A 27,960-nucleotide genomic window follows, 5' to 3' on the forward strand; every position below is an offset into this window, starting at 1 on the left:
AAGTAATAGCTCAATCCCAATGTAATCCAATTTCCAATATCTTGATGTAATCCAGTCAAAACACTGAATCATTTTCCACTGCTGTTGTATCCCCGGAAAGAGTATTTGAATTTTGTGTCTTTTTAAACCTGAGGAAAACAAAATGGGGGTAAAAAAAAATTAGTTAAATAATTACTCTCCAAATATTCAGAATATTTTATAACCATCCTCTCCCATCCTCTCCCATTTTCATCCTGGACACAGGAACCATTAGGTCAACACACATTCACTCTCAGAAAGTGCTGTAGCACAGTGCTAACAGCTGAGGGAGCAGATGCTGTAAGATGTGGCTGCCTTACCTTTGAATCGTCTGCATGTGATCGAGGGTCTCAGGGAGAGGCATACCGTAGGTTTCAGGAAGTAGGAGGCTAAGCAACCCTCCCAAAACACAGAGGCCCCCCATTAATATGTACGGCAAGGACTTGGAATAGGTTCCTGCATAACGGAAGAAAAGGCGGAGTTTCCCACTGTCAGGCAAATAAACTTCAGCATTCAGAACACAAATCATTAACAAATTAAAATGGAACAAGGTTTTATCTCTTATTCTTTGATGAGTGGGGTCACCCCTTGTTCAATACTGATGAATGAACAACTGAAACCATGTGAGGAAAAGGTGGACAGCAGGGAATATCAGTCTCACAATAGAGGAGGACCAACATGTCTGACAAGAGAAGAATGAGGAAGAAAAGGAGAAAGGGGAAAGGGTGAAAGTGGAATGCTTATTTAAAGGTAAACACTGGCAGAAAGACAGGCACTGGTGAAAGAAGAAACACTGACTGAAAGTGTGGAGCTGGTATCAAGGCTCACTAACCCAGATAGAGGAAATAGGGGGCAGCAATGCTGCCCAGCCGAGCAGCCATGGAGCAGGTGCCCACCGCGGTGTTCCTCAGGACTGTGGGGTACAGCTCCGCCGTGAAGGGATACACGATAGTGAAAGCCACTGAGAATCCAAATTTCCCCATCATCTCCAGTGCAATAGATACCAATTTCAAATCTGTCACATAAAGAGAGATGCCAGAACAGAACAATCCAAAATATTGAGACAACAATGGAGTGTGGTTTGTTTGAACATGGTTCGCACAAACAATACTGCGAGTAACAATAATTTACATAAACATATTCTGCTTGAATTTTATTTTTTTACTTCATGAAGTTGTTTAAGTACTGTTAGCCTTTAAAGACCTGCCACAGCAATGTTGCTGCAATAATAAATGTTTGGCCAGTAGGGGGCACTGTGCCATGGAAAATGCCTCATGGCGAGACTGACTAACCTCTTGGTATGAGCAGAGTAAACAGTGGTAGCACTCCACCGAGGAACAACGTAGCAAAGAGGCACAATCTCCTTGAGCACGAGCGAAGTAAGGGCCAGGACAGAATGATGCCCGGGACCTCGACAGCCGCAGAGAGGAAACAGTTCAGGAAGGGGTTACCATGCAGATTGGAGGAGTTCAATGATAAGGCAAAGTACCCAATGGAGACTGCAATCCTGAAAAGATGGGGGGTGGGGGGTAGGGGGATTTTAACAGTTGTTAAAAGGGCAGTTCATCCAAAAATTGAATGAAGTTATGTTTACCCTTACCAGGAGTACTATTTATCATCCAGATAGTTTGATGTCTTGTCTCTTTCCAAATATAATCCTATGTCAATCCTCATGGTGTTATTATGGATGCTCATTGAAAACAAATTTCTGTCAAAGTATGCCAACTGTGTATGTCCGTACAAAGTCACTACTGAAGCAGGCCAATATTCTGGTTAAACTGTTAAAACTATTTGAACCAGTGTTTGAAAACAACATTGACATTACATTACATTATATTACAGGCATTTAGCAGACGCTTTCATCCAGAGCGATGTACAACAAAGTGCAAATCAAACACAGAGCCACTCTTTCGTAGTCCAAAGAGCATTCCGGGGAAAGCTGAGTAGCTGGCCAAAAATTGGTCCAAGAGAATCTATTAAACTAAGGGAGTTTAGTGATTTCCTCATCTCCTGCAAGAATTCAATGCCCCATGTACAAGGTCTAAAGATTTTAGATGATTGTGAAGAAAATCAAAAGCTACTACAGAAACTTCCTGACTGGGCAACAACCAGATGGAACCGGTATGTCACTAAAGCACTGGATGAAGGGAAGCCATATCCAGGTTTCAAGGAATTCTCAGACTTCGTGGCAGAGGAGGCACACGTTGCATGCAATCCGATTTCCTCCCTTCATGCACTAAAATATTCAGATGAAAAACTTGGGAGGGAACAGAAGTGCCTCAAAGCCAGCCCCCTGGTGACGTCAACCATGGTGTCTCAAAAAACAAAACCCACAACAAAGAACTCAAGTGCATCAGAACGTGACAAGGGTTCCAAAACCAGTCCTCTGGCCACTCAAAATAAAAGGCAAATAGAATGTATCTGTTGTCAACAAGATAACTTCATATATAAATGTGAAAAATTTGCAGCAATGCCTCTGGAGGAAAAGAAACAATTTGTCTTTAACAACAACATGTGCTTTGGTTGCCTCAGAGTCAGCCATGTCTCTAAAAACTGTCGAAACAGAGCCACTTGCAATATTTGCAAGCGGAGCCATCCCTCTCCGCTTCATGAAGAACGTCATAAAGAAGAAAGAGCAGCAGCACCACCAACTGAGGAAAAAGCTTCCACTCTCAGCGTGAGAGTGGACAACAGTGATCGTACTTCAATGATTGTTCTGGTGTGGCTCTCTTGTGCAACAAAAAACAACCCAGAAACCTTGGTGTATGCATTACTGGACACACAGAGCAGTAATACATTTATTGACCAAGAAGTGTGTAGAAAAATGCAAGCAGACACAGAACCTGTAAAATTGAAGTTGTCAACAATGACTGACAGGGGTTCAATAGTCAACTGTCAAAGAGTGGTGGGACTAAAAGTGAGAGGGTACCTTTCACAAGAGTGCATTGAGTTACCACCAGTGTACACTCGAGAATACATCCCACTGGATCAAAATACCATTCCCACTTGTGAAACAGCGAAAGAGTGGAGCCACCTTCGCAGGATAACAGAAGAGATGCCAGATCTATTGAACTGTCCTGTAGGACTCCTAATTGGCTATGATTGCGCAAGGGCCCTGAAACCAAAACAGGTGATATCAGGGGAAGAGTATGATCCATACGCAAGACTGATTTAGGCTGGAGTATAGTGGGATCCAAAACACCTCGTACTAGTTCAAGGCACGTCACAGGGTTTTGTCATCGCGTCTCTGTGAAAGAGCTTCCGCCTATTACACCTGCCTCTGTGATTAAGGCATTGGAAACAGATTTTCTGGACACAAACCCAAGAGAAAGGAACATATCCCAAGAAGATATTCAGTTTCTACAGCTACTGAATGGGAAAGTTCAACACAATGAGAAAGGACTGGAAAGAGCGTCCACAGATTCCGAACAACAAGCAGCTCGCTATAGCCCGATTGAAACACCTCAAAAGAAAACTAGAGAAAAGTCCCAAGTACAAAGAGGACTATGTGAAATTCATCAACAGTGTCTTCAAAGATGGTGATGCAGAAGAAGTAAAGATCTCACCGAAAGAGGGCAATACATGGTACATTCCACACCACAGGGTGTACCATCCTAGGAAGCCAGAAAAAATCAGTCGTATTTGACTGCTCCGCCAGATACCTTGACACCTCTCTAAATGATCACCTACTCACAGGACCTGACTTAAGTAATGCTCTGACTGGGGTGCTGTGTAGATTTCGTGAGCACCAAATTGCAATCATTTGCGATGTGGAAAAGATGTTTCACCGCTTCCATGTTAGCCCAGAAGATAGGGATTTCATGAGGTTCCTGTGGTGGGAAAATGGGAACACAGAAATAGAGCCCAAGGAATATTGCATGCGAGTGCACATCTTTGGAGCCACATCCTCTCCAGGATGTGCCAACTATGGCATGAAATATCTGGCCAGTAAATATGAAAGGGACTACCCACTGGCAGCGAGCTTCATTCGAAAGAATTTCTACGTGGATGATGGGCTTATCAGCGTAGAAACAGTCGAGAAAGCCAAGCAGCTAGTCAAAGAAGCACAAGAAATGTGTGCGAAGGGAAAGCTACGCTTGCACAAATTTGTGTCCAACAGCAGAGAAGTCTTGGATGCGATTCCAGAGAGTGAATGTGCCAGCGTTGTGAAGGATGTAGATCTGAACTACAACGAGCTTCCAATGCAGAGTGTACTGGGGGTAAAGTGGAACAAAGAGACAGATGCGTTCTCATTCAATGTTATCCTTAATGAAAAGGCAGCCACACGATGAGGAATCCTATCAACAGTCGCCAGCGTGTATGACCATTAGGATTTCTCTCTCCCTACATCTTGAATGGGAAAAGACTGCTTCAAGAGATGTGCAAGCGGGGAGTTAGTTGGGATGATCCTCTCCCTCCTGAACTACAGCCAAAATGGGAAACATGGCTCCATGACTTGGAGAATCTACATAAAATCCAAATACCAAGATGCTTCATTCCTAAGAACCTTGGCACAATCCAAAACATTGAGCTGCATCATTTCTCAGATGCTAGCAATAACGGTTATGGGCAATGCTCATACATCAGGATTGTTGCTGATGAACAAGTGCATTGTGCACTGGTCATGGGCAAGGCCAGAGTGGCACCCATAAATGTTGTCACCATACCACGCCTCGAGCTCACTGCAGCTACAGTCTCCGCTGCGGTAAGCAACACTCTTAGAGAAGAGCTCGAACTGAAAATAGATCGGGAGTTTTTCTGGACAGATTCACAGGTAGTGCTCGGGTATATCAAGAACGAAGCCCGGCGCTGTCATGTGTTTGTCGCTAACCGTGTCCAGAGAATCAGAGAGACAACAGATCCAAGTCAATGGTTCTACGTCGAAACAAGTCAAAATCCTGCAGACCATGCATCTAGGGGTCTCACGGTGGCAGAGCTCATGGATTCAAATTGGCTCATAGGACCTAAGTTCTTATGGGAACGAGAGATTGTCACGAACCAAAAATCCCCAGAGCTTCTTGTAGGGGACCCAGAGGTAAAAGTCCTGAAAACAGAAGCCTCTGAAACAGACAGCTTCCTCGAAAGGTTGTCAAGATTCTCAGATTGGAATACAGCCCTCAACGTTACCGCTCGGATTCAAAGACTGGCACATAAAGACCGGTCAGGGCCTATTAGTGTAGAGGAAAGAAGACTAGCCGCTCTTGCGCTCATCAAGGCAGCACAAAGAGAAGCCTTTGAGGAAGAGCTGAAATGGCTTAGTCACAAATCTGATAAACTGCTAAAAACCCACAAGATACACCAACTTGATCCCATCCTTGAAAATGGTCTGCTCAGGGTTGGAGGGCGGTTGAGAAGATCTTCCGCATCACTTGAGTTGAAACATCCAGTGATCCTTCCTAAGGAAGCTATCGTCACACAACTCATACTTGATCACTGTCACAAGAAAACTCAGCACCAAGGCCGAGGGCAAACGTTGAACGAACTCAGGGCCAGCGGATATTGGATAGTAGAAATGTTGGAGGATCTCACGACTGACGCCTTTTTAAATGCTTTGAGATGCTTCATAGCAATCAGAGGAGCGGTAAGACAGATCCGATCTGACCAAGGGACGAATTTCGTCGGGGCAAGGAATGAGCTAGAGAAAGGTCTTAGGGAACTAGACAAAGAGAGGATCTCTACCTATCTTGCAAGAAAACAATGTGACTTCCTTATGAATGTTCCTGACGCAAGCCACATGGGAGGTGTTTGGGAGCGCCAAATACAGACAGTAAGGAGCGTGATGAGCTCTGTCCTGGCACAAGCTACTGGAAGACTAGATGACACCTTTTGTAAATGAAAAGCAAGAGAACAGAAGAGCAAAGACGAGAGGGTGTGAAAGTGAATGTAACTACTCCTTGAGTTTGGTCACAAGGCGCACACGTTTTTCAAGGTGTTTGCCGACGAAAGAAGACAATAAAACCTCAGACGTGAACATCAGTCGATGCGTGGGTGTCTGTGCTAGAGAAAAGGACCTTTGGGAGCAGTTATACAGAGACAAGTGTGACGAGGACAGTTTGGTTCCTAGCATGACCATATAGATAAAACTTGAACCCTTGAAGAATACATCAATTTACCAACTAGCATACCACGGTTGGCAGCTAGAATACCCAGAGTACAACAATACTATATATAAAACTATATATAAGTTCCATTATAATCTATGGCATGCACAAAGCTAAAGACACTTCGCCCAAGAATATTGGCATGTTTCGTTGAGACTTATAAAATTATAAAATATAAAATATACAGTAGGCCTATGTTATGGGTAGCTTTACTTCATTTTTGCTGCATTGAGGCTTTAGACATCAGTTTCAACTTTTGCAAATAAATAAGGGTTACACAACAGCAAATCTTTTACTGCATTTTTAGCTATTTATTAGTCCAGGGTTTCGTGACACTCACCACACAAAGCTCAGCATGATCGTAATCCAGCGGATGTTCTTGGACTTCACAAGATCACCGACGTTGTGACGGCTCAATTTTTCTGTCTTGTTTTCTGTCTACAGTAACACGTGTCACAACAAATGCGTTTAATTTAACCCATTTCAGACTCCCAAAACAAATTGTCAACTATCCAAAATATATTTATTATCACATGGAGATAGTGAGGTTCGAACGGACATATCAGTGTTCAACACTTCTTTTGCCCATAACTGATTATGGCATTCATGGCATTCATTCAAGTTTTGACAGACACGTGTGTGATTATTTAGCAGGGCTTGTGTTCAGCAGCCTATTTTAAGTTTGGTCGCTAGCTGTTTCTGACAGAAACCATGGCAAAGCACACAGCTGCTGGCAAAGATGGCACTTGATCGAGATGTGATGGATTGGCCACTGATGCATGGAGGCCCATATTCATGTTGACGTAAGGGATGAGTGAAATTCTCAGCTTGTGTGAGGCCCTGAGCATAGATGTGGACAGGGGAGTGCAAAATTGCCCCAATTTGAGTTTAACACTTGAGTGATATCCCAATGAAAACTGTTGATTACTTCTCTTTACAATGGAAAAAAGCCATTGATGGAGCTTCTGGAGATGTCAGGCCATAAAGCAGGTTGAGAAACAAGTCTAAAAAAGACATACCCCAACGCTGCATAGATTCACTGTCACTCATCTTTTTTCAGTTTTCATGGACATTGGTCCCCGTAATGTCCTTGGAGACATTAGTCTGGGACCAAAAGCTTGATGACCAAAATGCTCATTAAAATGTGAACAACGCTGTGACTGGATAGTACAGGCAGTTCCAACTGTGGAGAATTAGCAGGACCTGGAGAGGCTGAAAGATGACCTCTGGAGCTGTGACTCTGTTCTTCCTGGCAGCGGCTCTCAAAATGGCCTCCGCCTCCTCCACCCGGCCCTGAGAGAGAAGCCATCGAGGGGACTCCGGGATCAACCTGTCCCAACATAAATGCTGTCAGTTCCACACATCAAGTAGTGAATACTCAAATGATAGCCAATACCCACCTGAATGGCAATTGTATCATGCACCTACTTCCAAAGAGGGAGATAGAAAACTCCTGGGACATTGATGGCAATCAGCAGCATTCTCCAGTCTCTGATGAAGAAGGCTGCCAGCGGAAGCAACATGTAGCCGATGGCAAAGAAAATGGAGATACCCACAGTGGAGTATATGGTCCGAAGACATGGAGTCAAAATTTCTGCTCCTTTAGACAATATATATAGGGAACAGGAAGTCAATTTCAGAGAAAACTGCAGACTGTAGGATTAATATAAAACATTATGAAAGAATACCTGAATAATCACCACTGTCCCACATGATCCCGTGAGCAAGTACACTTACCTGTGAAGCACTGTAACTATTTTATGCATTGGAGGCTATACTGTCCTATTAAACCTGGCATGAATACCATTCAGATTTGAGTGTATGATCAAACCTGCAATCTTCTGTGGCATTTATCAAAGTTGTATGCACACACTTCCATTGATAAATAGTGTACACAAGCCCACAATACAAAAAACAAAAAATCGCAACCACTTTTTAATCACCTATTTGGACTTACAAATATACACTGATGAGCCAAAACATTATGAAACATGGGGCGGCCTGTAGAGTAGTGGTTAAGGTCCATAACTGGGACCCACAAGGTCAGTGGCTCGATCCCCAGTGTAGCTGCACAGCCGTTAACCCTGCATTGCTCCAGGGGAGTATTGTCTACTGCTTAGTCTAATCAACTGTGTCTGCCAAATGCCATTAATGTAATGTAATGTTATGACCACCTGTCTCATATGCTGTGGTCCTCCATGGAGGACTCTCCAAGACCTCTGAAGGTGCTTGGTATCTGGCACCAAGTCGTTAGCAGCAGATCCTTTAAGTCCTGTAGGTAGCGAGGTGGAGCCGCCATGGATCGAGCTTGTTGTTCCAGCACATTCCACAGATGCTTGATTGGATTGAGATTTGAGATCTGGGGATTTTTTAATAGCCTTCATTGCCCTTGGACATCGATGAGCCTCGGGTGCCCAAGTCCTGTCGCCAGTTTGTGGTTTGTCCCTCCTGGGACCACTGCCAGTGAGTACTCACCAATGCTGACCGGGAGCACCCTTTTCAAAGTCGCTCATGTCTTTACGCCTGCCCATTTCTCCCACATCCAACTCCTCGACTACTGGAACCAACTTACTGTGTAATATATCCCAAACCTTGACATGCGCTGTTGTTACCAGATAATCAGCGTTTTTCACTTCATCTGTGAGTGGTCATAATGTTTTGGCTCTTCGGTGTGTTCATTGTAAGGTGTTCAGCCAAGTAGTGGTGGATGAGTGCCAGATGGTCCCAAAAAAAATATATATATATTTTTTTTAATTGCACTTATGATGACTGTATGTTTAGAACAGCACTTCATGTGTATTTTACTAGTTATGGATGTGTTGCTTTAACCTATGCACTTGTAAGTCGCTTTGGATTAAAAGTGTCTGCCAAATGACTAAAATGTAAATGTAAATGTAGTAGGAGAAGCTGACCAGTAAAACTGGGCCTTCAAAACAGGAGAAAATAATGGAGGGGGTCATGAAAAAAAGTTGTTGACAAAATAACTATCAGATGGCAAAATGTCACAATTACTTTTTTTTGCAATTAACATACCGTATATTGAAGAACAACAACACAGACTCATAATTACCTAGGACAAATGCTATCAAAAAGGTATTAAGTCCACCCATTCCAACAAAAAAGAAAAGAGCCGAGAACATAAACCAGGATGTGGACAAAATCAGGATGAATGTGAACAAAGTGTGAAGTCCAATTGTTCCAAACAGAACAATTTTCCTCCCAAACCTAGGAGAAAGACATAAAACAGTCTGTGAAAGAAAGCTCCCCGTACCTATTTTTAAGTATTCTCTCTATTCATTGGTTAGATAGTTTGACAGTTAAAAAGGCTCCTTCTTGTTTTCATATCTGAATTAATTCCATATAGTCTAACAGGCATTACTGGTTTTTCTATAATGTCTGTAGGATTCCATGTGAAACTAAATTTGAACATTCAAAAATGTACCTGCTTCATTGGAACACACTGAAAACAATTTATTTAAAGATCTATGGCATAAAATAATGTTTCGTGTTTTAAAGGTGAATATGCTGCATAGTATGCCTCTAAACTAACATGAAATAAGATGTTTAGCTACAAACTGAGACCAGCCTGTTTTTATTTTACCTGTCAGACAGCTGCCCAGAAATAAATGATCCACCTAAGATGCCAAAGAAGCATGTGGAGGTGATCACGGGGACCTTCCAAGCATCACTACATACCAGATCCCACTGAGGACAGAGCACATATTTACTGGACAAGTTAGACTTTCACAAGTTAACATACAGTATGTACATGCTGTTATACTTTTAATTTCATGGTCATACTTTACAATAAGGTTAATAAATTGGCTACACGCATGACAGCTTAGAGATGACAATTGAACGTGGGAGGGGGCGGAAGGAGATGGAGAAGTTGGAGGTGACCTCAGTCCAGCGCCAGACTCTGTTGGGATTAACCACACAGGCTGTACAGGCTGCAGCCTAGGGCCAAGGCAACCATCGATCTCAGTTACCGATGATGTTGTTTGGTTGACTAGTTTTATTGTTGTCATGATCCTGATTTGTGTCTGTTAGTTTATTTGGTATTTTTGCAAATGGATTATTTTTCATATTCATGTCTGGTTTTCTGTTCACATTCATTAGTCTTTGCACCCGTCTTCCACTGTGATGTCTGTGTCTGAATGTTTTCTTATCCCGAATCACTCTCCTGTCTGCGTGCTTCACTATTCGGGTGGTTTCGGAATTTTCCGGTTTCCCACCCACGATTCCTTCTGTTTCGCTTTTCTTGCTTCCTGCTTTCTCTCCATTTCAGGGTTTCACTAATATACTAATCCCAACTAACATATCATTTGCATAGCTGTCAACTCTCACGCTTTCGGTGTGAGACACACGCATTTGCATGTGCGTGTGAAAACTGGCAAATGCGTGTGTCTCACGCCGAAAGCGTGAAAGTTGGCAACTATGCATTTGTACATTACTAATTATATTAACACACTAACATGTTCGTCGAACTAACAAACTAACATTCACTAGTTTTGGGTATTTGTAATTTAATCACGAAACCAAGACTAACTCTACCTCTACTTCAAAACTGCTCTATAACTCCACCTCCCTGTTCTATCCCTAAATTGCTTGCCTTGATTCAGCGAAATGTTCGCACCTGCTCTCCCCTATCACTACGTTCCTTAACTCTGCAATCGTCTACTCCCTAGTCCGGAGCCGTTTGTATTACATGTGTGCCTTTGTGAATCGAGTCCGCATTTTCGTTTCCCCCTCGTTATTGTATTATTGGCCGTTCATGTTTCTCACCTGATGTTCATGTGTTACACCGCCCTCACTCCCATGCCCCGCCTAGGTTGTCTCATTTATACATGTCCTTCGCAGTTGCAATTCGCTAGTTCGTCCTATCATGTTTTTGAGTCCCGAGCCCTGATATTCGTTTACCCTTGTTCTAGCCTCCTTGTTCCCGAGCCCTTGCGGCATTCTGTCGGGTTGGTTTTTGTTTTCTGCTTTCTTGTTTGACCCCTGCCTGTTTTTTGAGCACGCTTTTGTACTTTCGCCTGTTTGGACTGACCACCTGGTTTTTGAACTTGTGATTACCCTGTCTGCCCCTTAATCTGCCTTAATTAAAACCTGCTATTTTTTTCAACACCCCTGAGTCTGCTATTGGTTTCTTTTTTTATACATACACATTGACACGCATTCGCCTGCCCAAATTATTTTAAAACTCCTAACAACGATGTTGCCGCATTAACAGTAGCTTACCTGCAGAGGAGATGGATACCCAGTCAGATAATGGGCTTACTAAAAGCGCAGAAGAGATGGACGCTGCAGCGAAGATCTCACTGGTGTCTACAGAAGGCTTTACCGCTAGTGAATTGCCACTTGGCCAACCCACCAAAACAGATTAACTTCTCCGTAGTAGACTAGTTATGCAACTACGTATGTAACTTAATTAGTTCATACCAATTCATGAAACCTTATTGTAAAGTGTTACCCATTTAATGAATGAAACCCCTGTGCTGGCAATATTCATAATTTTTTTGGGTAATATTGAAAACTGGACCATTGTGTAAAGTAAACTATCTTGCCTTTTTAAATATGTTGCTGTCATATTTTATGTGCATTACTGCAATTAAAGTAGGCTAAGTGTTCTGTTCATACAGTGTAATCTTAATTATTATGCAATCTGTATGACGATCCTACCCAACTCCTTCTGAAATGGTCCTGTCCCGCCTGGACTATTGCTATTCTCTGCTGGCTGGCCTTCCAGCATCTGCCATCAGACCCCTACAACTGATCCAGAATGCTGCAGCCCGTCTGGTATTCAATATGCCCAGACATTCACATGTCACCCCCCTGCTCAGCAACCTCCACTGGCTGCCTGTTATGGCTCGCATCAAATTTAAAACTTTGGTGCTCGCGTACCAGGCAGTTAAGGGATCATCCCCTTTATATATTCAATCACTTATCAAGACCTATACACCAGCAAGACCCCTCCGTTCTGCCACTTCGTGCCGTCTGGCGCCTCCCCCTCGCCACACCTGCACTTCTCGCTCGTGACTGCTGTCTGTCCTGGTCCCACGGTGGTGGAATGACCTCCCGGTGGATGTCAGAACGGCAGAGTCTCTGACCTCCTTCAAGCGCAGACTGAAGACCCATCTCTTCAGACTACACCTTTCCCTCCCCAACTCATAATCACCGTGATTAGCCTTATATATGCCATAGACTGTAATGGCACTTATATAGTTGTATAGATATTGTTGTTTTTTTATTAGCAATTGTATTGTTGTACTCAGGGTATTCTAGCTGCCAACTGTGGTATGCTAGCTTGGAAGTTGATGTATTCTTCAAGGGTTCCGATTATATCTGTATGGTTACACTAGGACTCGGAACTGTCCTCTTCGCACTTGTGTTTGATCCGCACTTCGTTGTACGTCGCTCTGGATAAGAGCGTCAGCTAAATGCCATGTAATGTAATGTAATGAAATGAAATATTCCAGCCTCTTCAGTCGCGTGTATGTACTTACCTCGGACACTATGGTTGAAACGTAAATTGATTTGTCGTATTCCCACCCATCCTTACAGCTTTCTTGCTCTATTTCAGTAACATTCACGTCAATTCCAGGCACGGATCTATTGTCCGAAAGACGTTGTATTACGTCCAGTTTGTAACGGGTGCATTTGTTGTATCGCATCACTCCTTTGTCTTCTTCCAGTGGAATAGAATAGTTTATCCATTCCGCGCTAATATTGGCATTTGATGGTATCGCGCAGTGGTGAGCTGGCGTGTCAGCGAGGAACACGATGGAAAACAGTGACAACCCGTTTGGTATTGCGCTTATACAGAGGAGTAACATAATCCGTTTTTGAAAAGATCCCCATTCTCCCAGAAATGTGGTCACGTCGTCATAGTCTGAAGCTTGCATGGTAAACACAAATGATTGCAGCCAAAACAGATAATACAGGCTACTAACTTCAACTGGTGCTTTTAAAAACAGTAAAAGCTAAATATTTTAATCCGAGGGCGTTTCCTGTCAAGCGGCATATTTACCCCCTTGCAAGAAATAATTCACGTGATCATATTATTGCTGAATGATGTGGACCGAAAAAGTATGATTTACATTAGGTTAAAGTGCACAGGCATTCAAGCAACTTACGTGGCTGGATTTTTGCGAACCAAATTCTAGATGAAGATAGACTGAGGTGCTTCCATTCGAAAGGCATATCAGTTTTTCTAATGAGTGCACTACTTAATTCAACAGTTGTTTATTATATTTATACATACAAACTGATACACATTACAGCAAAATGTGAAGGTAAAATGCATCCAAATGCCCCTTCCCATCCAAATGTATTCATTTTGAAAATGATTGAAATAACGAAAACTGTGATTACACCTGTTTACCTAATATTCTGTCTGAAAACTGCTATTACGATATAAGTAATAGCAGTTACCCCTCACATTTGGATTGATACCCAGATAAGCGGCCACAGCTGTCACAGCAGGATTGAATAAACTATGAACTTAATTTCAGGATTATCATTATTTTTATTAAGCATTTTGGAAAGGCTAATTGATTACACATTCATTATCTTTTTAGGCAGAACATTGTGATTGTTGGTTAAGAGTAAAGCACTTGAAATTTACTCCCCATTCTGATTTAATTTGTTTATACATTATTTTCAAGAAGCATTTCTTCAAAAGTATTCATAGGGAATTGTATAAGAAATGAAATCATGATGACAAAAATGAGTAGTGCAGGACTGTGGTCATGTTTGGTGCCCCAAAACGATGGATTTGATCTTTTAAAGAACTGAGCTGCACAGAAAATAAGACAAATACAATTAAACTGGGGTTTTAGGGCATCCACATGTTAGCAGGGGGATCTTAAAGTGGGTGTTTTGATTTACATGTGTTTTTACCAAACATACTTCGATTAAATAAAATCAAAGTATCTCGTTTGGATCATCTATAGCCGGGCTTATAAAAAAAAGATAATGTTCTTTTTACCCCATCAGGGAAGAAGGCTTGCACCTTTGATCTGGAGGCTATCTTTGAGCAGACCCGGAGAACAGCAATCGAAAGGAGCAATAGAGCGTTAGGTGAGTGAGATTCTATGCATTTGAGCACAGTGTGAGTGTAGCTAACACAGTTGTGTGTGTGTGTGTGTGTGTGTGTGTGTGTGTGTGTGTGTGTTTGTGTGTGTGAGTGTGAGTGTAGTTAACAAAATTGTGTGTGTTTGTGTGTGCTTGTGCGTGTGCGCGAGTGTCTATGTGTGTGAGTGTGGTTATAGTTAACACAGTTGTGTGTGTATGTGTGTGAGTGTGGTTATAGTTAACACAGTTGTGTGTGTGTGTGTGTGGGTGTAGTTAACACAGTTGTGTGTGTGTGTGTGTGGGTGGGTGTAGTTGACACAGTTGTGTGTGTGTGTGTGTGGGTGGGTGTAGTTAACCCAGTTGTGTGTGTGTGTGTGTGTGTGTATGTGTGGGTGGGTGTAGTTAACACAGTTGTGTGTGTGTGTGGTTGGGTGTAGTTAACACAGTTGTGTGTGTGGGTGGGTGTAGTTAACACAGTTGTGTGTGTGTGTGGGTGGGTGTAGTTAACACAGTTGTGTGTGTGTGTGTGGGTGGGTGTAGTTAACGCAGTTGTGTGTGTGTGGGTGAAGTTAACACAGTTGTGTGTGTGTGGGTGTAGTTAACACAGTTGTGTGTTGCCTAGAGGAAAGACGACAGGATGAAGCCCAGCAGAAGGAAGCAGGGAGTTCTCAGAAGAGCAAAGTCAGACTGGTAGCTGCATCCACCTGCAGGGACAAACCTGCAGCAAAAACCTCAAGGTAAATCATTTAAATGTGCTTCAACACGGACAGTTAACGCCAGGATATAGGCTGCTTGTACAGGTTGTGAAACCTGGAAGTGAAATGGACAAGGTTGTTTTCAAGATTTTGAGATGAAAGAAAGCAAACACCGTTTCATGAAGGCTTTGTAGGTGGTTTGGTACTTTGCATGTAAAAAAAAAGGTCCTTACTCACCTTGATAGAAGTTATGCAGTCGACTGCAGCCTGTTTCAGGCATATGTTCAAATCTCCATTATCCTGAATTGAGCAGAAATGCAGAAATTATTATTTGCATTCTGAGTTGGGGAAAAAGGTTGATTGCCTTGATAGAACTTGAATGTAAAACCTTATAAGGTAAATGTAAAACCTGGGCGACCGGTTAAGATACATGATTGGGACACACAAGATCGGTGGTTTGATCCCCGGTGTAGCCACAATAACATCCGCCCCTTGAGCAAGGCCCTTAACCGTGCATTACTCCAGGGGAGGATTGTCTCCTGCTTAGTCTAATCAACTGTACGTCTGTCTGGATAAGAGCTTCTGCCAAATGCCAGTAATGTATAATAGCCCTTCAGGTTTTTCTACCCAAATAATTGTCCTCACAAACATGTATTTTCTTCTCCCCAGGCTACACACTGTGTCCTCAGAAAATAGGATTTTTCTGCCAAGATAAATGTCCTCACAAAAAGGGGTTTTTCTGCGCAGATAACAGTGTCCTCACAAAATGGCCGCATTGCAGTTGGAGAATAGCCACTGACGTCCTGTCTTCCTGCAGGCCGCAGGAGAGTAGCAGCAGTGGGGACAGCAGCGATAGTGGTTCTGATTCCGACTCCAGCTCCGACCTCATTGGCCCCCCCATCCCCTCCAAGCTTGCTACCCACGGAGACCCCGACGACATTGTGGGCCCCCCACTTCCTCCGGGGTGCAGAGGCAGTTTGGCGGACGATGATGATGACGAGGAAGACATGCAGGACGAAGACGATGACGTATGCGTGGTTTGGTATCGTCCTGGCTAAATGTTACGAACTGGTTCATTCATAACATTCATAAACTATACATTCAAACTTTAAATGCTTGAAGTGCAGGTCTATGGCATGCTTTGATATAGCAGATTTGGTGGTTCTTGTTCACATGATTAATATGTGCTTGTTGACTTTGCATAAATGTTAAATGAAATGCATTGGTTCTACCAGTGTATTGCAAGCCAAGTTTACATCATGGCAGGGCCGCGAGGCATGATTCTTGGTGCCCATATTGGTGGCCATTTTGTTTAGTTTTTTTGTTCCTGGGTTCAATTGCTGTACGCCATTTGTATTTATTACTGTGCATTCTGGGTATTGAAGTAAAGTTTACAAGCCCATCGATGTTCTCTTTTTTTCCTTTCTCACAGAACCCAGTCAAAAGAATTCCAGACACGCATGAAATCACACTGCAGCATGGCACAAAAACGGTAAGACATCCTTTCATACTGTAAAAGCCATGCCAGGAGATTCAGTCATTGACTCCAGGGAATCATTAGCTACAAAACCTGTTTGCATGTTCTGTAATGTTTACCTTTATCAGAATGTTTACCTGTGACGGAATGTTTAATGTTTACCTTTATCAGAATGTTTACCTGTGTCCGAATTATTCATGTTTACCTTTGTCAGAATGTATACCTGAGATGGAATGTTTACCTGTGGCTGAATGTTGAATGTTTACCTGAGATGGAATGTTTACCTCTCACCTGTGACACTCAGGTATCCGCTCTGGGCTTGGACCCCTCGGGTGCTCGGCTGGTTACCGGGGGATACGACTATGATGTGAGATTTTGGGACTTTGCCGGGATGGATGCTGCTCTGCAGGCCTTTCGATCCCTGCAGCCCTGTGAGTGGTACGTTCAGTTATGTGTTTTTCAATATTATCTAAATATTTTTTCTGTATCTATTAGCAAGACTCCATGTGTCACACCCTTTGTTAGTTTGTTTCTTTGCAAGTGTTGGTTTAGCTTAGCTATGTATTGGTAGCTGCATCTTTTTCAGGTTAGCTAGTTGGCCGCACAATTACGTACTTGATAGCTGCATGTTGAAAGTTAAATGATTAAAAGAGCCATTTCTCTCTGAGATGAAATTGTCGATCCAAGTTTTTGCTTTTCTTGATTATTTATTTCTGCAAAATTGGCAATGACCGAAATATTGTTCCATTTAAGTTTCTCCAGTACAATTGTACACGGTGGTCTCTCTATAGTTCTGCTGCAAATGGCGGCCTCTCTCTCTCTCTGATCTCCCTACAGCCACCAGATAAAGTCCCTGCAGTACAGCGTCACGGGCGATGTCATCCTGGTGGTTGCAGGCAGTGCTCAGGCTAAGGTCCTGGACCGGGATGGCTTCCCGGTTCTGGAGTGCGTGAAGGGGGATCAGTACATCGTGGACATGGCCAACACGAAGGTACGGTCATCGCCAAGAGGGTCCCTTTCACCCATAGAAGAGTAGGACCAGGGGGGCAATGTCGTATCGCAAACCTCTCTTGATATTATCTGAGGATTCGACCTGACGACATCGGAACCAATCGGATAACACGCTGGACAGACATCTTCCTTTCTGGAAAATAATTTGTCAGTATTTCTAAATGGCATTTTGTAAAACTTAGTTATTTGGCATACAAATTTTCTCATAATGCATGGAAACTACGAGCACTCTTGTTCCTTCCCAGTGGCCTTTGCGATGGGTCATTGGTTTTCCACCAAGAGGAACAATTTAGAGGCGGGATGCACCAGTGAAATGTTCTTGAAATGGAGACAGAGCGAGTGATATTTGGTCCCAGAATGACAACGCTCGCTCTGTTTGTTGTCTAGACTTCATTGAAAAAACGTGTTCTATAGATTTATTTCTTGTCATTCGGCTGTTCATTTTCTAATGTTGCTTCATGTTTGGATTGGGTGTAAGTCAAGACCTGTTATAACAGTAGTGACCAGTACTTCCGCATTCGAATGTGTAGTTAGGAACATTGAAATGACATTTTTCTGGTCTTACAGCTTAAATGGTTAATATGTGTTCTGTTGCTTTATTCTCTGACATATTTCCATTGCCAGTGAAACGCTATTGAAGTGAGACATTTTTCTGACCCCTGAAACAGGGTCACACTGCAATGTTGAACAGTGGCTGCTGGCATCCAAAGATCAAGGAAGAGTTCCTGACGTGCTCAAACGATGGGTGTGTAAGAAGTCATACCCATGTAATCACCATGCATGAATATAATCCCACAATGAGTGCTAATAAGTGCTATTACCAAGCATGTCCTCAAAGTGGCACGGAGACGAAAATGAAATGATGATTCAATTGGCACTTTATCATTTAATTTTCATGTTTTTCATTGCGTTTATTGCACCGTTCCACAGCCAGGCACTTATTCATGTATGTTTAAACCCCTCCGCTCCCCTCAGTACGGTGCGTACCTGGGACCTGAACTCGGAGAAGAAGCACAAGTCCGTGTTCAAGCCCCGCTCCCTGCAGGGTAAGAGGGTCACCCCCACCTGCTGCTCCTACAGCCGGGACGGAAAGCTCATTGCGGCCAGTCGTAACTGTGATATTCCACAGAGTATCTGAACTGGAAGAGGTAGAGACAGAGACAGACATGGGTAGAGCAGTACACCAGTACAGCCAGGAGGGGGCGTTTGGCTCTGAACCGGAGAATAGGCCCATGGACACTCACAGAGGCCCCGAGGATGACACGACTGACCTTCCTGAGCCAGAGGGTGAGTCCAAAACTCTGCCTTCCAGGCGTGTTTAGACTGTTGGTATAACAGCATAACAAACATATTTATCTGAAAAAACACAAGGCTGCAATTTGTGCTGTCTTTGCGGCTTCCTCTCCCTGATATGGAAAATGTATCTTGTTAAAGTCGAGGTTTACACAGATGAGTCACTTCAGCATAACAGGCAATTTGCTGGCATCAGATTAACCAGCAGGGGTCGCCTAACAGCCGGGCCTCATCTTGCAACAGCGACCCCCAATGGCTGATGCGGGACCTGCAAGTGCACATGGTCATGATTTGTTTTGACAAAGATTTTTTAATGCTATTTTATTTGCTCGCTCTTATTTTATCTCTGTGAAACACCTTGGTTTTTTATTTGCAATAAGTGCTAAATGTTTACGTTTATTGCTTGCTCTGCTCTTATTCTCCTTAGCTACTATCAATTTCTCAATTCATTAGTGGCCCACTTGACTCCAATAGGACACCAAATTATATTTTAATTATACCAAATTATAAAATAAGTCCTATTCGTTTTTATTTAATTCATTAAATTCTGGTTTGAGACATTCTGACTTAAGCTTCAGGTATTCTGCTATGCCTCAAGGACCGTACATTAAATATTGATTGCAAGGATTTGAATGGCATTAATCCTTCTAGGTTCTTTCATTCCAGCAATCGCTTAAAATGTGCTGTTGTCAATGGATAAAACTGTGCACATTTAGTCAGTGACATTGAAAAGGCAATACTGATCTTCTATGAATTGTAATGTTACATTTGATATGTGGTGAAAATACATGTGGAAATGAGTCAGGCCTGTGTGTAGTTGCGCTTTAATGGTGGAGCCCGTGGTGGTGGCTGGAGGCCTCCACTGCCGATGTTCTCCTGGTCCGGCAGGGTTTGTAACGCTGTGGTCCTGTAGGTGAGAGCAGGAGAGAGGACGCTGTGTACACTTCAGGCTCCGCCTCCTGCATCTCAGTCCAGATCAAGACCGTCTCCCGGGGGCCGAGGCCTGCCCATGAGCAGGTATGACTCAGCCGGGGACCGTCAACTCCGGCCCTCAAATCCAAATCCAGCCCGGGTTTTCTTATCTCCCGGGTAATTACTGCTAATGATTGGCCGGACAGTCTTCACACCTGACTCCCAGGGTTGCTGATCCCTGCAGTTGGCTCCAAATGAAAAACTCTTCAGTTGTAATGGACCAGTTTTTAATAATTTGAAGAGTAGGTTCTGTAATGTTTTGGAAAGTTTTTTTTATGTTCCCCCGGGAGGCTGAGAGCGCGGTCCAGCAGGGACCGGACACGGTCAGATTGACTTTTTTATTCATTAAATAGCATTACTTGCACACCTCGGTAAATTTCATAATTGTTTTGCACTTTTCTGTGCTCAATTGATCTTGCCTGTTGCAATTGAGCCAACCAGAAAAGTATAGAATCCAGAACAATTACGTAATTGACCCAGGTCTGATCACTCGTATGTTGTATATGGTCATACGCTGGCCATGTATGCTTGTATGCTATGCTATGCTTAACTGAGCTTGTCTGGTGTATTGGAACCTATGAAATACTCTCAAGAAATGCGAACCCCACCTTCTGGTCCTCTTGGTTAGCCCAATTGCACCAGGCAAGATCAATCGAGCACAGAAAAGTGTTTGAATCCAAGACAATTACTTAACTGAGCCTGGTCTAGTAGCTACAGGCCTACTGGACATGGCAATTATGTGTCCAATAACATGAAGAATGGCTTCCCTCAGGTCAGCGCAGGACGCCACTTCATCAACGTGATTAATCTGGAGGACGAGGATCTGCTGGAGCACCTGCCCTCCCGCCAGGCTTCTGCCTCCCCGACCGGGCCGACCTCCACCCCCGTCTCCCCCCACACCCACCGGCCTGGAGCTCCTGGCCCAAATCACACCTCCACTGAGCAAATGACTGTGGAGACTGTGCTCGACACACAGCTGGGTAACTCTAACCCTGACCTTCTAAACACTAGACACAACTCTAACCCTTCAGAACATTGAGAAATTACTGTGGAGACTGTGCTAGACACACTGCTGGGTAACTCTAACCCTAGAGCTCCATCCACACCAAGAGCTATAACTATGAAGCTAACTATAAAAAGTTTGTTTCTTTTATCGTTCTAACTGAAGTGGATGTCCACACCTATAATGACAACGATAATGATGGACGATTTTGTTGATCACTTTCAGAGTGATTTTTTTTCCAGCTGCATAAACGATTGATACACAGACAGCCAATCGAAATCCATCCAGATTTACAAGGTGTCATGTTCAAAATGGCAGATGACAGAGCCGGGAGACTATTTACAGAAAGTTTTGGTTCATCAGCATGGATACTCACATCGTTATTGCAGGAGTTATAGTTTTTGGTGTGCACGGGAATACTGAGTAAATGACAATGAAGGCCATGGTAGACACACAGATTCTCCAGTGCCTGTGACACTGAATGGTTCATTGTATGTGTCAGTTAGCTTCTGCTTGGCTCACAGCCCATTACAGATGCTACTCTCATACAATTCAGTAAGCCTTGAAGCTTTAAAAGTAATTTTTTTTTTAAAGCTCCGTTTTTTAGGTTGCCATTATTTAGGTTGTGGTCAATGGTTTCATTGAGTTACTTTTGAATATTCATTTTATTTTGAAAATACACGAGGACAATCTCAAGTTTGCAGCCTGATTTGTCGTTTGTCCCGTGGGCTTGTATTGTGTCTGTAATTTCACTGGCGAATTCAGGTCTGCACGCCTCCTATCTATTGCCGTGTGTTACACCCGTCTACAAGGCACAGCTTCGCTCTGTAATTTCACACCGGGAATGATCCGTTTGCTTCTTCCAGAACCCAGTGAGAGGCCCAGTCCCCCTGTGATACCGGGCCTGTGGGGCATCTCTGAACCCGGCCAGGATAAGGAGCCACTCGGGCTACTCGTGGAGATAGAGGTGCGTAGCCCACCCCTGCTGCCCGGATTACGATCTCCCAGGAATTTGAAAAAGGATAGACTCTTTATTCAAAGTCCAAATGAGGCAACACTACTGTGGGAATGCTAATGCTAAATGCTAATCCAATAGAATAACAGTGAAGGCACTGGTCCTGGTGTTGGTTTAAAAAGATTTGCTGTTGTGAATGTGTTAAACAGATGTTTTGTTTTGTCTTGTTTTTCCTGCTTACAAATTCAGTTTAGTGTCGCCCACCCGATGAGTTTGCCAGAATTATTTTTTGGTCTGGGGCAGAAGGGGTTAATCGCAAGCCATTTTGTTGGTAGGCCACACACAAACTTTAATGAACTAGGAATCTCTGTTCTTTTTCGAATAAAACTTAAGTGTCAAAAGTCTTCAGACTGTCACTTCAGCACGTGTTAATGCTGTTTTTCTTGTCTAAACTGGTCCTATGACCAAGTTATGATGCCGTTTAAACATATCGCCCCCATCCGTGCCCACCCGACTTTGTGTCTGTGCTGTTTCTAGAAGTTTCTGTCCGATACGATGTGTGTTTGTCACCCTCCAGCCTCTCAGCCTCCCCAACTCTTCGCGTCTCGGTCTGGGCCTCAGGGACTCTTTGGGCCTCAGTGTGAGCTTCAGGGACGTGGAGGAGCAGAGCACCAGCAGCAGGGGTGGTGTGGGAAGATCAGCAGACGGTAAGAGGCAGCATGCATCGTCGCAAAGCCACGTTAGTATACAATGCTGTGTTTTCAGTAGCCAAAGCAAAATCCCAATTCTGAGGGGGATCTCATAGCTGTTACCTGTGCTGCAGGTGTGAGGGTCCAGTTTATTAGTACCTTTTCAGGAGCTCTTTCCTGTTTTCATAGCTGTCCAATCAGGGTATCCCGTCAAATGCTACCTTTAGGCCTTTAAAGGGTTTCTGGACTTTCTCACTGTGTCACTTGTGCCTAGTTACGTAATGAGGTGAAATGACAACAATTCAATTTAGCCTTTCATTTAATCTCTGCATTGAATGCCACAACTTTGTCAGAGCAAACTACCTGCTAGCCTCTGCAAGACATCACTTGTTTACTGAGGGCTAAAATTGTAAATTTCTTTTGCAGCTTTTGATTCCATGATGGAAAGGTCTGGAAAGTAAGTGTGTGCTGCATTCAATCCATATACTGTGTGCTAAAGTAGAACGCTCTGTCCCCCTTCCACACACTCTCATTGATATAGCGCCTTTATCCAAAGCGCTGTACAATTGATGCTTCTCATTCACCCTTTCATACACACACACACACACACACACACACACTCACACTCCAACGGTGATTGGCTGCCATACGAGGTACCAACCAGCTTGTCAGGAGCAATTGGGAGATAGGTGTTTTGCTCAGGGAAACTTCGACACAGTCAGGGCAGGATCGAACCGGCAGCCCTGGTGCAACGACTGCTCTTACCATCATGAACCAATGTCGCCCCATATCACCATATCAGGACAGTATCACACACTATCCTGTATCGCACACGATCCTGTATCACATACTATCCCCATGTTACACACTCTCCCCGTTTTGCACCGTTTCACCCAGCCTCTGACCCCTCAGGTTTTCAGACGGGCCTCTGGACCTGAGTGACACGGGCGACACCCTGACAGAGTTGGGCGGGCTGAGAGGTGCCTCCACCTATTCACTCGGCCCATCAGACTCACTGAGAGACAGGTTTCTCAGGTAACAGCCCAGTGGGAGCCAATCAATACTCCTAATCACTCAGCATATTCCAGTCACATACATGATGCACAACTGTGTGTTAGCAGTTCGCTGGTCGAGAGTTTGACGATGTTAAAACGTCCCGATTAATTTCTGGTTAATTTCAGACTTGAGTCAAATCCATCAATACTTGTCTGTCTGGTCTGGTTCATCTCTACTCTGTAATAGACGGGGTGAGCAGAACAACATGGGGGTGGAGGAGGAGGAGCAGCGAGAGGAACTGCGGGCATGGATGAAGAAGAAGCAGAAAGAAAGGATTGCAGAATACCGCAGACAGAGGGAGGAGAAGAGAGAGCAAGAGCACCGGCCCTTCACACCTTCGTCCACTCAGGTCAGGCTGTGCATCGTGGTCCCAGCCGACCCAGCCGACCCAGCTGACCCTGCTGACCCTGCTGACCCTGCTAACCCTGCTGACTGTGCTGACTGTGCTAACTAACCCTGCTGACCCTGCTGACTCTGCTAACCCAGCTGACTGCGCTAACTAACCCTGCTGTCCCTGCTAACTCAGCTAACTCAGCTAATCTGCTAACTCAGCTAACTCACAAAACAGCCAGAGAACTGATGAGAACAAAACTGGGTTTTTGTCATAAACTTATCAAAGTATTTTAAATGCAAGCAGCCATACAACCATGCACCCTTCTCCTGCCGAATGGCTGAAGCTAAGCAGGTGTGGGCTTGGTCAGAACTTGGATGGGAGACCTCCTGGGAAAGTTGCTGCTGGAAGTAGTGTTGGTGGGCCAGTAGGGGACGATCTTCCCTCTAGTGAAATAAATCCCAATGCCCCAGTGCAGTGATGGGGACACTGTGCTGTCGGAGATGCCGTCTTTCAGATGAGATGTTAAACTGAGGTCCTGACTCACTGTGGTCACGACCCCATTCTATTATTATTATTAATATTATTAAATATGGCTAGTTTTTTTTCTCAGGGTCTGCATATGTCTGAAAATAATATCAGACCTTGACTCAACTGTCTCTGACCAAACCTAAGGTTACTGGCCTGACCCAAGGTACACTGAATAACAAGCCGTGTCTTTAACGCTACCTTCCTTTAATTAGTCATTAATATGCTTCAAATAGGCTAAATAGTGGTCTAAATAGTATTGTATGTATTTACGTTAATCTGCTCTGTCTACAGAATCTGACCTCCAGAGATCTTTCTACCAACAAGAAAATGAAGGAAAAGAAGGAAAAGTGAGTGCTTCATGGAACCATTTTACCTTACAGACTCACTTTTGACAAACTGTACCCACAAATATATATATATATATATATATATTCATGTGCAAATATTCACCAACATAACTGCCATTTTAACTCTTAAAGAAGATTTTGTGTTTTTGTAGTTTGTACTGTCGGCACTTCTGATCATGGCAACCATTTTGGAGCACTGTATGTGTCGAGGTCTGTGTGTTTAATGTTGTTTGTTGTCGAGCAGGACATTGCTGCTGGAACACCACACCCTCAGAGCCCGAGAGGCCTGTAGCTTGATTACAGAGCTGCTCAAGCCGTCCCCAGCCCTGCCCACCCTCACTAAGGCCCAGCCCTCACAAAGCACCAATCAGAGCAGCCGCAGGCCCAAGGCCCAGCCCTCACAAAGCACCAATCAGAGCAGCCGCAGGCCCAAGGCCCAGCCCTCACAAAGCACCAATCAGAGCAGCCGCAGGTCAGCAGCTTTCTGTGCCGTTATTACCTTTAAAAGTATTAAGGACGCTGTGCACTCAAAATATGATTTCTTTATAAGTTGTAAGTTATATTGGTAAATTATAGGTATACAGACGCTGCGACTTTCAGTTGTGATCATTAAGATCATTCATTATTATTTTTTATCCTGAGTTCCTCCAATTGTAGTTGTGTGAGTGCTGGGAGTTGTAGTTGTGTGAGTGCTGGGAGTTGTAGTTGTGTGAGTGCTGGGAGTTGTAGTTGTGTGAGTGCTGGGAGTTGTAGTTTTGTGAGTGCTGGGAGTTGTAGTTGTGTGAGTGAGTGTAACCAGGTCGGAGGGCTGTGTGTGTTCCAGGGCTGCTCCTCACGGCTACAGCAGGCCTGAGGGGAGGAGGGGGAGGGACGCTCTGTTCCACACATCTGCCTCTCCTGGGAGGACCGCAGGAGTACGGAGCATATCTGCCCAGCGTGGAGAACATCAGCTCACCACCCGCCGTATGCACAGACCTGGTGAGCTGTTCTCTGGGGGTTCAGGCCTGGTGCCTTTCTGCTGCTCTGTAAATCATAAATAATAATTTGTTATTTAGTTGAATTTGGCATTTAGTTTATCCAAATCGACTTAGGGTTGATTAGACTAAGCAGCAATGTGGGGTTAAGGGTCTTTACGGATCTTAGTCTTCTGTAAAATATTTCTGTATCAAAAAAACATTGAATAGCCCTCACATATAGGGGTAGCAGGGTATCCTAGTAGTCGGGTGTTTGACTAGTAACTGTAGAATTGCTGTTTCGAGCTCCTGGGGGCACATGAGGCCATCCACTGAGGAGATATTTTAAAAAGTAGTACGGCTTGTTTTTACGATTTGATCAATTGGCAAGTGACTAGAGTAAGACATGTTTAACCTTGAAGCATTAAAAGTGTAGGATGGTATGCTGTAACTCTTTCTGTAACTCCTTGTGGCTCCTGCAGGTGCACTCCCAGATGCCCGTCTGACGAGATGGGGTGTACAAGACACCAGGGGCAGGAGACCGGGCAAAGGTTTGCCCCCTTAATTAGAGCAATTTAATTAACCACTGAAAACATCCTCTGTGTGATTCTGTACCAGTGGGAATATCATGGTGTAATTGTTTCATTGGCTGGATAATGGGAATAGGTTTTGACTAGCTTGGGAATATCATGGTGTCATTTTCTCATAGGCTGGATTATGGGAATAGGTTTTGACAGGCTTGGGAATATCATGGTGTAATTTTCCCATCGGCTGGATAATGGGAATGGGTTTTGACAGGCTTTGGAATATCATGGTGTTATTTTCTCATAGGTTGGATATTGAGAATGGGATTTGACGGGTTTGGGAATGTCATGGTGCAATTGTCTCATAGGCTGGATAATGGGAATAGGTTTTGATAGGCTTGGGAATATCATGGTGTAATTGTCTCATAGGCTGGATGAAGGGAATAGATTTTGATAGGCTTGGGAATATCATGGTGCAATTGTCTCATAGGCTGGATAATGGGAATAGGTTTTGATAGGCTTGGGAATATCATGGTGTAATTGTCCCGTAGGCTGGATGAAGGGAATACGGCCACCCCTGAAGGAGGACAGGATGAGAAGAGAGAGGGAAGTGAGAGAGGAGGTGGAGGAGGAGAGTGATGACGAGCAGCTCCTGAGCCCATGGAACCCTCCTCTGGAGATCCGACGCTTGCTTGGCCTGGACAACCAGGTCAGACTTGACTACACTACACTACACATCTCCATTAACCCCCACAAACATCACTGTAGTCTTCATCTGCATTAACCACCATACACATGACTGTAGTCTTCATCTGCATTAACCACCATACACATGACTGTAGTCTTCATCTGCATTAACCCCCATACAGATGACTGTAGTCTTCATCTGCATTAACCACCATATACATGACTGTAGTCTTCATCTGCATTAACCACCATACACATGACTGTAGTCTTCATCTGCATTAACCACCATACACACCACTGTAGTCTGCATCTGCATTAACCCCCATACACATCAGTGTAGTCTTCATCTGCATTAACCACCATACACATCACTGTAGTCCACTGTCTAGACCACAGATATCAACTCCAGTGCTGGAGGGCCACAGTGACTGCTGGTTTTTAGGTTGTTCCTGGCACCAGTGGTTCATTCAAGTCATTGATTGGCTAAATAATCCACACATCTTGTTCTCAAGGCCACAATTGGCAGCTGATTGAAAGCCCCACAGTCACTGTGGCTCCCTGGGAATTTAGTTTGACACCCCTGCTTTAGATACATCCAGATCCTTCATGTGGGGGGATATGTCTCCTTTACATACCTAATTAAGGCTTAAAGGTTTTTATATTCAATCATAACAATCTCGGCCCTTGCTTATCCCTGGCTTTTTGTAGATGGATAGATCTTCGTAAGTGGTTGAATACTAATGCTCTTCATGGGTGTAAGTGGGATAGGATGTCACCCTGGTGTATGGTGCTCTCTCCTCAGGGCTCTGTGGAAGAGCGGAGTGGAGCTCCAGGGAGTGGAGCTGGAGTCTGGCTGAAGGGGCTGGACAGGGACTCCCCCTCTGAGAGCACTGGCAGTATCCTCAGCAAACTGGACTGGACCGCCATCGAGAAGATGGTGGCCGAGGAGGACCAAGTCTGATCCAAAGATAATTTATATTGTGTGTGACAGTTAAACTGTCACATCTCTCAGGTTTACAGTTGTTGAATTGTAATATGAATTTTTCTATTTTGTTTTGGTACTTTAAGTGCTCTGTACTCTCAGTAAATACTGTAAATGTGATTGTGAGTGTGACCTTTAATGTTTTTTTAATGTGTGATTGAGTATCAGTCACAAAGAATGCCATAAATCTTGCCTTATACAAGGAGCCTGTGGTGGTGCTAGTGCCTTTGGTGTTTCCAATAAAACATTTTAAAACCAA

General features: G+C 43.9%; 2 protein-coding genes across 2 annotated transcripts; one reads left to right on the forward strand and one right to left on the reverse strand.

Annotated features, from left to right (window-relative positions):
- Nucleotides 1-845: 845 nt before the first annotated feature.
- LOC133141454 (organic cation/carnitine transporter 2-like) lies at nt 846-12,712 on the reverse strand. The gene is made up of 6 exons (XM_061262027.1): nt 12,626-12,712; nt 7,548-7,719; nt 7,323-7,449; nt 6,460-6,557; nt 1,311-1,525; nt 846-1,033 (listed from the first exon to the last, which is right to left on the reverse strand). Exons 2-6 carry the CDS (start codon nt 7,640-7,642, stop codon nt 846-848), a joined length of 723 nt encoding a protein of 240 aa, XP_061118011.1. The 5' UTR covers nt 7,643-7,719; nt 12,626-12,712.
- LOC133141455 (uncharacterized) lies at nt 9,967-27,960 on the forward strand. The gene is made up of 20 exons (XM_061262028.1): nt 9,967-10,040; nt 15,708-15,918; nt 16,323-16,382; nt 16,672-16,805; nt 17,205-17,358; nt 18,047-18,123; nt 18,354-18,487; nt 19,585-19,688; nt 20,416-20,623; nt 21,513-21,613; nt 22,179-22,308; nt 22,717-22,747; nt 23,203-23,325; nt 23,533-23,695; nt 24,500-24,555; nt 24,800-25,027; nt 25,379-25,533; nt 25,991-26,059; nt 26,584-26,741; nt 27,522-27,960. Exons 1-20 carry the CDS (start codon nt 9,967-9,969, stop codon nt 27,678-27,680), a joined length of 2,529 nt encoding a protein of 842 aa, XP_061118012.1. The 3' UTR covers nt 27,681-27,960.

This window comes from Conger conger, chromosome 12 (assembly GCF_963514075.1).
Source record: "Conger conger chromosome 12, fConCon1.1, whole genome shotgun sequence".
Lineage (NCBI taxonomy): Eukaryota > Metazoa > Chordata > Actinopteri > Anguilliformes > Congridae > Conger > Conger conger.

What these genes read in the sequence shown, in the direction of transcription:
- LOC133141454 (XM_061262027.1), bottom strand. Translation starts at nt 7,642, where the DNA reads ATGTTGCTTCCGCTGGCAGCCTTCTTCATCAGAGACTGGAGAATGCTG. An exon ending in TTCTATCTCCCTCTTTGGAA is followed by an intron (nt 7,450 to 7,547) that starts GTAGGTGCATGA and finishes ATGTTGGGACAG; the next exon opens with GTTGATCCCGGAGTCCCCTC. An exon ending in TACTCTGCTCATACCAAGAG is followed by an intron (nt 1,034 to 1,310) that starts GTTAGTCAGTCT and finishes TTTATGTGACAG; the next exon opens with ATTTGAAATTGGTATCTATT.
- LOC133141455 (XM_061262028.1), top strand. Translation starts at nt 9,967, where the DNA reads ATGACAATTGAACGTGGGAGGGGGCGGAAGGAGATGGAGAAGTTGGAG. An exon ending in GGCTACTCGTGGAGATAGAG is followed by an intron (nt 21,614 to 22,178) that starts GTGCGTAGCCCA and finishes GTCACCCTCCAG; the next exon opens with CCTCTCAGCCTCCCCAACTC. An exon ending in GGGCAGGAGACCGGGCAAAG is followed by an intron (nt 26,060 to 26,583) that starts GTTTGCCCCCTT and finishes ATTGTCCCGTAG; the next exon opens with GCTGGATGAAGGGAATACGG.